The sequence below is a fragment of the Halictus rubicundus genome, chromosome 4, assembly GCF_050948215.1.
Source record: "Halictus rubicundus isolate RS-2024b chromosome 4, iyHalRubi1_principal, whole genome shotgun sequence".
NCBI classification, from domain to species: domain Eukaryota; kingdom Metazoa; phylum Arthropoda; class Insecta; order Hymenoptera; family Halictidae; genus Halictus; species Halictus rubicundus.
In genome coordinates this window covers 11,524,559-11,535,368 of record NC_135152.1, presented here as the reverse complement: position 1 = coordinate 11,535,368, position 10,810 = coordinate 11,524,559, and the positions used below count along the sequence as shown (strand labels likewise).

The 10,810-nt window shown below is 32.6% G+C and overlaps 4 protein-coding genes across 13 annotated transcripts in view; 2 read left to right on the top strand and 2 right to left on the bottom strand.

Moving 5' to 3' along the window:
- The first annotated feature begins 205 nt into the window (after positions 1 to 205).
- On the top strand, positions 206 to 3,963 carry Rybp (ring and YY1 binding protein). 6 transcript variants are annotated; one of them, XM_076786688.1, is made up of 4 exons: positions 206 to 716; positions 977 to 1,451; positions 1,526 to 1,888; positions 3,059 to 3,963. In XM_076786688.1, exons 2-3 carry the CDS (start codon positions 1,275 to 1,277, stop codon positions 1,862 to 1,864), a joined length of 516 nt encoding a protein of 171 aa, XP_076642803.1. In that variant the 5' UTR covers positions 206 to 716; positions 977 to 1,274; the 3' UTR covers positions 1,865 to 1,888; positions 3,059 to 3,963. The 6 variants fall into 6 exon arrangements, 4 of the variants coding, with proteins under 4 accessions (XP_076642803.1, XP_076642800.1, XP_076642799.1 ...); XM_076786685.1 differs by having other exon boundaries at positions 1,991 to 3,963; XR_013082122.1 differs by having other exon boundaries at positions 207 to 716; positions 1,526 to 2,519.
- Positions 3,964 to 3,972: 9 nt separating this feature from the next.
- Positions 3,973 to 6,718, bottom strand: LOC143353390 (periodic tryptophan protein 1 homolog). Its single transcript, XM_076786683.1, has 10 exons — positions 6,396 to 6,718; positions 6,166 to 6,224; positions 5,990 to 6,096; positions 5,731 to 5,910; positions 5,265 to 5,547; positions 5,020 to 5,178; positions 4,834 to 4,942; positions 4,671 to 4,761; positions 4,354 to 4,590; positions 3,973 to 4,267 (listed from the first exon to the last, which is right to left on the bottom strand). Exons 1-10 carry the CDS (start codon positions 6,456 to 6,458, stop codon positions 4,095 to 4,097), a joined length of 1,461 nt encoding a protein of 486 aa, XP_076642798.1. The 5' UTR covers positions 6,459 to 6,718; the 3' UTR covers positions 3,973 to 4,094.
- Positions 6,719 to 6,809: 91 nt separating this feature from the next.
- LOC143353403 (PAT complex subunit Asterix) lies at positions 6,810 to 7,640 on the top strand. The gene is made up of 3 exons (XM_076786708.1): positions 6,810 to 6,882; positions 6,942 to 7,093; positions 7,285 to 7,640. Exon 3 carries the CDS (start codon positions 7,292 to 7,294, stop codon positions 7,622 to 7,624), a length of 333 nt encoding a protein of 110 aa, XP_076642823.1. The 5' UTR covers positions 6,810 to 6,882; positions 6,942 to 7,093; positions 7,285 to 7,291; the 3' UTR covers positions 7,625 to 7,640.
- Positions 7,641 to 8,209: 569 nt separating this feature from the next.
- Inae (inactivation no afterpotential E) overlaps positions 8,210 to 10,810 on the bottom strand; it is a 108,768-nt gene continuing 106,167 nt past the window's right edge. For all 5 annotated transcript variants that reach the window (XM_076786697.1, XM_076786701.1, XM_076786698.1 and 2 more), the window contains 2 exons: positions 10,051 to 10,225; positions 8,210 to 9,296 (listed from right to left, as the gene is read on the bottom strand). In XM_076786697.1, coding sequence (XP_076642812.1) covers positions 9,018 to 9,296; positions 10,051 to 10,225 — 454 coding nt within the window. In that variant the 3' untranslated portion in view covers positions 8,210 to 9,017. The remainder of the gene's footprint in view (positions 9,297 to 10,050; positions 10,226 to 10,810) is intronic.

Here is a 10,810-nt window from a genome sequence, read left to right as displayed (position 1 = left end):
TTCCTCTGGTAGAACATTGTTTTCGAACTGTGAGGGCAGCACTGTCGCATCGGCGAATTGTTAGCCAATGACAGTGAAGGAAAGTATTATTCCTCTCTCTCTTTGTTGGCGCGCGTATTACCCAAATTGCGAGACACCACGGAGGTAATACCGTACACACTTAAAGTACAGTAAGGGCTTTTCCATTAGAGGGTACATTACTGGTATATGCAATGTTGCCAAAGCGAACAGTATTTTGGTCCACATTCAACATTCCGCTGTTCGACCGATAGAGGAACAGCGCTGTGGATTGTTTGTCAATACCTTCGAGTTCGTTGATTTTTACTGACTTTTCTGTGTAAAGCAATTATTTTACGATGACACGAAAGACGGAAAAAATATCCTGACTGTAAATGTGTCAGAGTGTGTTCCGTGTACGTATAAGGAATACAGATAATACTGTCAAGAAGAACGTCGTATACGTGCAATAATGCTACTTTTATATGCAAGTCAGGAATTCCATCTGTTTCATTAAGAAAAAGAATGTTTGGAACCATTGCATTACCAGGAACGTCTAATTTTTGCTGAACTCATTTTTTTTATGTTGTACATTACCATGGATATTTAATAAGGAAACGAGTTTTCCGTGTGGAAAAGTAAACATTTCTAGTGCATAGGAAAAAAAGACAGATAACCCTCGATAGAAGAAAAGTTCCATAAATTGGCACTTTCCATCAGTAAGTCCATGAATAAATAATATTCGATGTTGCGTCGCGCAAAATCTATTTCACTCAAGGATTTTTGTAATAAATCGATCTTATTTTTTTAAATAATACGTTGCACACGATCACGTTCACGCACGCGCGAGTATGTTAAGTAACAATAAAGAATAATAAACGATTGTGTTCTATTTGTGATAGGATTAGCTGTTCTAAAAAGCTAATTAATAGAACAGTTACATTGAATCATTGGACTAACCCACTTTTATTTGTTTCAGGTACAATTTAAAACATGTACATCAGAATGATACAACAAAGGGATATAGATAGTCCTTATAGTAAAGATGAATACATTCAACAACTATTTGTCTTGTTTAGTTGATGCACAGACCATTGTCTTAGACAATTCTCAATTAACTTTATTGCATATCTTTATTCTTGCTCTTTCGGAGCAATCTTATTGTCGTAGAGTACCCAGTGTTCATAAAATCATTTTTAATGAGGCTGAAGGCACGTATAGGAAGGCGGACTCTCTTTTGAGAACGTACAGTGTTCTACAACTGACTTTCATGAACAATGAACCATTCGGGAAGTGGAAAACGTCAGGCGAAGGTTTTGGAAGAAAACTATTGGGATTGCAGTGTCTGCACGTATAGAAATACCGCAGAAGCATTTAAGTGCCTCATGTGTGACGTCCGTAAAGGAACTTCTACGCGGAAACCCCGCATAAATCCTCAGCTTGTGGCACAACAGGTCACAATTTTATGCACTTTTTGCTGTTCCTGTTTCCTCTGCTCTATAAAATGACACGCTCATTCTGTACGCAGGTTGCGCAGCAACAATATGTACCACTTTTGAAGCCAGGGAAAAAGGAGGGTGGAAGCGGTGGTAGTACAGCTACTAGTGGTAAAGAAAAAGACCGTAAATTGGACAAACCAAGACGCAAAAATAGGCATCCACCTCGTCTTAAAAATATAGATCGCAGTACAGCTCAAACCAATGAAGTGACAGTAAATAATGTCACTGTCGTAATTACGGAATATAAGCCAAAAGTGAAGAAGAGTTCAGATCAGTCTGGTTTATCCAGCAGTGCTTCTTCTGAGAACGGAAGTCAACACGACTCCAATCAAGACTCTAGAAGTTTGGATATAGGAACTGATGCTTAGCTCAACGCGCTATATCACATATGTGTATGAATTAATCTAATTAATATATTATATAATCTATGTCAATCTCTATGGACTATGGTACATTTTGTGGACAAAAGCAACTATTCTTTCTATGTGTTGCAGGTTATATAACATTCAATGAGGTCAGACGTTTTATGCTATCAGTGGAATCATTGAATTTCTTTATTTCAATGTAATATAAGATTTTTCTGTCGTTTCTCGTTGTTTTACATAAATATCAAAATTATCTATTCATGACAATGATGTGGATCGTATTCAGAACCATCAATTGAAGTTGTACTTAATGTTATTTATTCCATAGTTTGAAAGTATTCGGAATTACAAGTAAAAGTATTTAATTGAATACTTTAGATAATTTTATTTGTGCAACTTCGGATATTACTTACTCTATTTACATAGTATCGAATTTAACAGATGCAGTATGTGCATTAATATTACAAAATGGAATTTTATATATCCATTGTTGACATAATAATGTCCGCATGACTTTCATTGAATCTATAACACCACTGCCAGAAAGCATGTTGTAAGATTATTGTTAATTAGAATGTTTTAATCAGCTCATTTATGTATGAGTTATTTAATTTGTTTATTTAATAATTACTGTGACAGTGAACAGAAACTGGCATTGGTACGTATATACATACATACCTTTATCCCATTCCAAAATTATCTATGTACGAATTTCATTTGTTGTAAGCTTTATACTTTCATAACAATCAATACCAATCATACAGAGGTTTCCAATTTATACACACGAAAGATTTTGCGATTAAAATACAAAATATAATATAAAGTGATACACAGTTTTATAAATTTTAGAAGATATTTGATTTTATAATGAAAGCATACATTAATTTTGACTGGTCATATTGTTTATTGGATTTAAAATCGTCAGAGAAAAATATTTACACTTTACACGATATACTTAATGATGTCAGAGTGTATAGATTTTATATACGAACTGTAAACAAACATAAAACAATCTATTAAATATTAATTTCTATAATTAGTAATATCACGAAATTTGGAACAATACAGTGGTAACCTTTTTTTTAAATTATTAATATTATAAATGACCACAAAAAAAGCTACAAAGCTGGCACATATTAGCAACTGCCCAATCACTTTTAACTGTGATTTACAATTCGTTTCATATTTATTTTTTAGATATTTGACGTTACCAGGTGATAAATATATTACCAACATTGAATCACAAAAAAAGTTATTGACTGTAAGGACCAGAGAACAACGGGATTATTTCATAAGTATATAAAATTACAAAATGTCACAAACAATTATTTTAAAATGTTAGTACGCCAGTTATACTAAAATTCCAAAATGACCTTGTTATTAAAATTAACTTAACAGTCTGCATCATAAATCTGAAAGTAAACAATACATTTTGCAAATATTTACACATAAGTACAACATTACTCAGAGAAGAATGCATTGATGGAATACGTAATCGTGCAACCTTAAGATAAATTCACAATAAAAGTAACATTCTTGTAGTTTCCATCTCATAAATATCATCGGAATTACAAATCTTTTATAAAAACAAATGTCCGACTCGTACTAAAAGGATACCAGTTTTAATTAACATTTTTATTCTTTCTTATTAATATGTAAAATACATTTTTTTTCTTAGATAAACAATTTTATTGTGTACATACTAGTTTTGCGAAAAAATTGAACGATTATTTAACTATATTTCTTTAAATTCTATTGCAGTATAACTTTAAAACAATATAGTCTTAAAATTGTTACTTTATTGTATGCAATTTGGGTATCTATATTTTATAACATAGTAGGTATTTAGTGAATGTTAAAAACATCAGTTTTTGAATCATTTTTCATATTATTACGGTATTGAATTAATGCGAATCAAAAACATGTACCCATTGCCTTCATCGTATAAGAATATGTTAAACCAAATAAAATTGAATTTGTGTGTGTTGTAAATGATTAGGAAATTAATATGTTGTACAGATTGTAAAACTTTCGACAAACACTGTTGGGATTAACATTATATTATTACAAGAAAAAAATAAATTAAATGTTTTAAGAAAAAATCTGAAAACTTTCATGTTTGTCCAAGTGTAAATCGTTGAAAAATTTTATTTGTATCAAGCAATGTACAAAGTATAACAAAACACGAGTACCTTTTATTTACAGTCTCCACAAAATTCAACAGTGGTACAATTTACCATTTCGATCTTATAGATTTCTTAAATTTCTTTTTCTTCTTTAGATACGCAGCAGTAGTAGTATTACTACTACTGTTATTAAGCACTATTGATCCCATATCATCTGTTATATCCATCATTTGATTCTGATTATTACTTCTCGGTATCCTATCTCCAAAACTCTCGCATACTATTCGACAAAACAATATTATTTTATATAGAAACACAGAACGATCAAATGTATAGGTATAAATACATTTATATAATAAAACTCACTCTCTGTTATTTTAGAGAAGTCGAATACTCTAAGATTATGTGATTTGTTATCACCACCAGCAGAAAATATGAGAGGATTGTCTGGACTTGATGCAAGACATAGTAAAGCACCAAGATTACTTTTGTTCTCCCAAACACATAACGGTTCCTCATGCTTAATAATATCCCATACTTTTATGGTACCATCATTTGCAGTGGTAACAAGAAAACCAGGGCACGATGAACTTAGAGTCAGACCTAAAATCATAATATCATAAATACATTTCTAATTTCTGTATATAATTTATTATCCACAAGTAATTGTTGCAAGTAGTTACCTGTTACTTCTTTCGTGTGAGCTTCTGTACTCCAAATTGGTTTATCTTGCCTGATATCAAAGTATAGCATATGGCCAGTGTTTGTACTTGCCTATGATACAGTTATCAATGATTATAAAAGTGTTGTTATAGACATAAAAATAATTACACGTGATATACTAACTATACAGAAGTTTGGATCAAATTTATTCCATAACACTCTTTCTACTTCTCCCGACGTCTCCCAAGATTTTATAATTGTTTGATCTCTGCAGTCAAATAATCTAACCATTCTACAAAAGAAAAGGATAAATATTGGACAACATTTAAGTAACATTGTATCTAAATATAATAGTAACAATACACTTACTTATCTGCACAGCCTGTTAATAATTGATGTGTTTCTGTCGGATGCCACTTTATTGATTGAACTTTTTCTTCAAAAGAGGTAATTTTATTAACAGGTGTACCATTCTCCAAGTCCCACAATAAAACAGTCTGGTCAACTGATCCACTAGCTAGTACATGCCTGTAAAAAACGAAGATATCCACAACGTTATAATGTATCAATATTTATATTTAAGTACAGAATTTTTAACTTTGATAGATATTTACGTGAAATTCTCATTCCAAGCCAAATCTAAAACAGCATTTCTATGCCCAATGCGTTTTAGATTTTTCTTTTTATTTGGCTTACGACCAAGTTTGTAAGCTGGTTCTAGACAATCTATTAAATCTAAATCCCATACTTCTATAATGGGAGTCATATTACCAATTGCACATAAATTACTTAGTTTTGAGTCTGTAGGATCAAAGTTGAGCCATTCTATACACAATGGAAATGATGGTAACAATATGTCATGGTGACAATAAAAAGAATCTTCTGCTTCATTGTGAACTGAAAATAATAAAAAAAAATGAATACATTGTACAATTTAACACGTTTACGACGGTATGTACCACTGGTGGTACAAATACAACTACTAAGATACAGACCCATCATGAACATGTTAAAACAAAAAAGGATTCAAATTAATTACAAAATTTCTCTTAAAAGTATACTAAGAAAATGGGCAATTACCATATACTTCCAAAATACTTGCATCTCCATCAACATGTCCTATCAACACGAGGTTGTCAGTGCTTTTTATACCATCATCTTCCTTCTCTGAATCTTCATCGTCGTCTTTTGTTACTAATGGATCTCTACCATAGTTGTCAAATGTTGTAATGTTACCAATAGAGCAATGTATATTACCAGCTACGTATCAGAAAAGACTATTAAATAATATACCAAAAAGAATATATTAATTAAACAATATATAAAGCTTTTCTCTTACATTCTTCATCATAGTTATCAAATTCATATTCATCGTGCTGAAGCGTGTGTGACTCATTCTTGTTTTCCTGCTTCAAAACTTCATCATCTTCCTCCTCAAAATCATCACTTCGAAAATAAAATTATCACAACATGTATCAAAAGTCAAATAATTCTTAACAACAAGAAATTACTTACTGTAACTCTGATTGTTTTTCTTCTAAAATTTTCTTTAATTCTGTTGGTGTTAGCTCAACCTGCAAATGTTACAACCAAATGTGAAATGTGTAGAACTAACTAAAAGAATGGATGAGTTGTAAAATTTTGCGCAGTATGAAAACGTAAAATTAATTCGTTCATTGTATTTACAGTAAAACAGATCGAAAATATGTACACAATTGGAGTAGTGATTACTTAAAGTTATTAACCTTTGCAGGGTTTTCAGCTGCAACACCTTTTCTCACCCAAGTCATGCATGGTATTACATTCATTTTTCTTGTGTATATTTCAAGTAATATTTATGAAAATAATATTTATAATTCATACATAGATACTCTGTCTTTTTTTGAAGTTGATTTCAATACATGTGTTCACAAGTAATATCACTGTGAAATGCTGCGAAAGTAGCTGTGATCTATGTAGTTGTAACATTTATCGCTCGTCAGAGTAGAGGGCGTAAGAAATCCAGGTACCACAGTCGTCTGTGACAGTATCTCGTCGGTGTCCAGGCTAAAGATGATGTAGGGTCTGATCCAGGCTAAAAAATAGACCAAGGAGCAGCACTGTACCGGGAACGTCGAAACCCCGGGCGTGAGCACTCTCCATCTCATACCTTCTCTGGTATGACTTACCAAAATTTGATTAGTTAGTGCCAAAAGTAAATTATACAATATTTGTAATCATTTAGGAACGATAGTAAGTATCATAAAATATAAATTTTCTACATTATTGTTTATAGTAAATAAAATTTCCAGGTGTACGTTCTTCAACTGATCGTGTTGACAAAATTCTTCATAAAGTAGGTACTGGAACTAACTAAAAAAAAAAACAATTAAATCAATTGATTAATTTGTGCGACTAAGTAGAAAATTTTAATATACAAGTTGGTACTTTTTATATAAGATTGGTGAGTAGATTTAAGTATATTTCTATAATTAGAAATGAGTATTGATTAATGCTAGCATTGTATGGAAACATGTACCAGTTCGATAACCTTACGAATTTGATCATAATAAAATTGTATCTTAGCATTGTGGCGGTTGTGTTTCTTTAAAGTTCTTTTTACCATCAAATATATAGTATATGTATAAATTTCAGTTGCGAAATGAACAGTTCAGCAGATCCGAGACGTCCTGAACGAGAGGTTAGGTATAAACCTGCTGCAGCGAGCAATCAGGCTCAGCAAGGCGACAACTCAACACCAGACTACATGAACATATTAGGAATGATATTTAGCATGTGCGGTTTGATGATGAGATTAAAGTGGTGCGCATGGGTTGCATTATACTGTTCTTGCATCAGCTTCGCAAATTCTAAAGTAAGCGATGATACAAAACAAATTCTTAGTAGTTTTATGTTGTCCATATCAGCAGTTGTTATGTCGTACTTACAAAATCCACAACCTATGACACCACCATGGGCATCTGCAACTCAATAAATATATTTCAAATCTCTATAGTGTTTGTTGATTACTAATTAATATACTTTCCTTCAATTTTTTTAAATTTTCATAAAAAATAATTTGACAAACACAGAATAAAAGAAATGGATTTAACGATACAATAAAAAAAAACAGAGTTGATTTAATCTCTTTTATTTCTTAAAAAGTATTGTACTTTATTACATTAAATGAACCCTTCTTCTATATTTCACTTGCTCCTAAAGATATTCTACAGGTATAAGTTCAATAAATATTGTATAGAGTTAAATATTTTATCTACTTTTTACATAAATACAGTGACCTTGGAATTTCAATTATCAAGAGATTGCTAGTAAAAATCATGCTTCTTCATTCAATCTTCATTACAGAATCAGCCTATTTCAATGGCTTCGTATCTTACATTCCATATATAATTTACATACATATACGCGTATTCAGTCCCGTTTTTGCATTTTCTTAAAAATTAGTAAAAAAAGTAATCATAATTATTTAGAAATGTGAATAAAATAATCTGGTTTTAACTATGAAGTTCGTATATAAACAATACGACAAAATTACACATAGATAATCAAAAACGATAGATTCAACTAACAGTTTATTTTGTATTGTATTTTGATTCTATTAAAAAGCTTGTACAAAAATGTGGCTATCCAAAGTTTTATATTAAACAATATCTGCGTAGAATAGGCCAGTGCAACTGCCATGCAATGTCCACACAGTTCCACGATACTACAATATTCAGCGATTACACGTGTGAAACTTAATAAGAAAAATTTATTATATTTTTCCGTAGCAAGGCATTTCAATTTATGTAAACTATTATTTATATATATCGTACGTTGCCTTCATACTATTCTTATGAGCTTTGTATGGTATCTATTTACACGTACTTAACTCTGTATACATATACATATATGTATATGGAAAGAAAGACTGTATGTACATATGTATTATATATAGAGTTAACATTATTTATTTAATATTCTTGCTTGCTGTTGGCAGAAAATGTTCTCGACTTAAAAAATATTCTGTTTCGTCATTGAAGTAACTGTCTGTACAAAGAGAAAGAGAGTCCTACTATAAAAATTGAATATCATTCGAATTTGACTATCTATTCCTTACAGCGAGAAATTTTACAGAATAATATTAAACTGCGGGTTCATTGAGTGTGCATATAGACGGTCAGCGAAAGTTCATACAAAAAGGAGGCTGCAATGCGTGGCCCCTTAATTTTAGAATATTTCAATTGCATCCACTTAAGGATTCGGGAAATCAACTTTTGAAATAATCGCACGCGACGGCGGTAAGTTGGCACAGATTGCTAACAAAATTACTTTACACCTATCCTGGCCCTTTCCTTATGGTCCCCGGTCGGTCGGAAATCTTACTATTAAACGCTACTTTCGCCTCGACCAACCAGTGTGATCGGATACACGTATTTTTTCCGTTTTGCGCTAAAAAACGGAGAACTATGTTGCCCGTGAGTGGGCGTCGGCGAAAGCCCACGTAGGAGAGGTAAAGAAGCGTCCCCGCTCAATCCCGTCGCGTCGAACTTCTTCTTCCATTCTGCTCCTAAATCTGTAGCCGGTGCCATCAGGCCCTTGCATTCTGGAGAACTTCGAACGCTGAGGAACACGTCGTTGCTACTATCGCGTTGCCCAGAAGAACCCTAAAATATTAAATCATTGTTTAACGCTTAACATTCGATGCTCTGTAATTTAAGATCTTGGTACAGACACCAGACAAGTTTATTTTTCAGTAAAATTATACTTGAAGTTTTACTCGGTGTTCGCATCAAGTTCTTAATTACAAAATAATATCTTCCTCATTCAAGGTATTCTTGATCCCCTATGCTCAAACCCTTGTGTGTACTACTGGTTATCCAGATATTCATTTAGTATATTTACTTCAACAATTTTAAAGGAAATAAAGAATTCAAAAATCTTAGATGCTAAAGTTGTCCACATCAGAGTTAACTAGTTCTATTCATTGGTGGAATGTTCGCCATTTTGGAGAACGCAGACAATGCAATTCAAGCGTATAAACAATTAATGAATTAATGTTAAAGGCCTGTTCAAATATATAAAATTAGATATATTTTCTGAACGTTTAGCGAATGAGAGCTTGAATGTACATCTGACAAAACACTTGGCGTGTTTGTTATTTATATAAAAAGGAATTTATTTACCCTTGTACGGGTTTTATCATATTCCAAGGGGGATAAACATTTGATTACATTCATCTGTACCGAGTTTTATAAATGATGAACTATGTTTTAGAATTTATTGTTGGTCACGCCAAGAAAACTTTTCTGAGGATACCTGGATATCTGAATTTCTGAGAATGACTCTTCCATGACCTCGAACGTCTAGTTCTGATGGATATGATTGCATTTTCTGCGTTACGTGAGACGGGTATTGTACCTTGGCTTCGTAAAAGTCTAAACTGGAACCGTTCGTGTCGTTCTCCTCTTCGGCGTCGCCTGGTTGAGCTCTGTTTGAGACGTGGGACGCTCCAGAGGAATGAGAAGAGGTGTGGGGCGAGGAATTTTCGGACAGGTCGTCCCTACAGCAGGCAGCCGTGCATACTCTTTGCTCTCTGAAATATTTTATACAAGTTACATTCGTCATTTATTAAAAACTTCACCCTCCATTTTCCGTTTTGGGTCGTTTTCGCCAAAAGAAGCAAGAATCTTCTAGTTCGTACTCGATCAGCAACAGAAGCTGTTCTGTCATTTGTTCCTCTAAATGACATACCTGGTAATGTACAAATGTTTATTCAGTAATTAGCTGTAATCCTTAACTAACTCCTCATTCTTTCCATACTCTTTAAATTTTGCTCTGCTCAGAAGGATCAAGGAAACATGAAACAATAAAACTAATTGAATGGCATTCCAGCTACGTGGAGGAGTATTCAAAAATTTTCTGGGGCCTAAAAAAGAAAATTGCGTGGATCCAGACGACCCAGTATGCAGACGACGTTAGTAAAAATAGGGTTGCAGACGGACTGTTAACGGAGCCATTCTGTGCATAATGGAAATGATGGTAACAATAAGAAGAATCTCTTCTGCTTCATTGTGAAACGAAAATAATTACAGAATGTATACGTTATATAATTTACGACAAAAAGACACTTGTAAAACATAAGATTTCTTGTAAATACAGAGGATCAGAGGTCAATGAA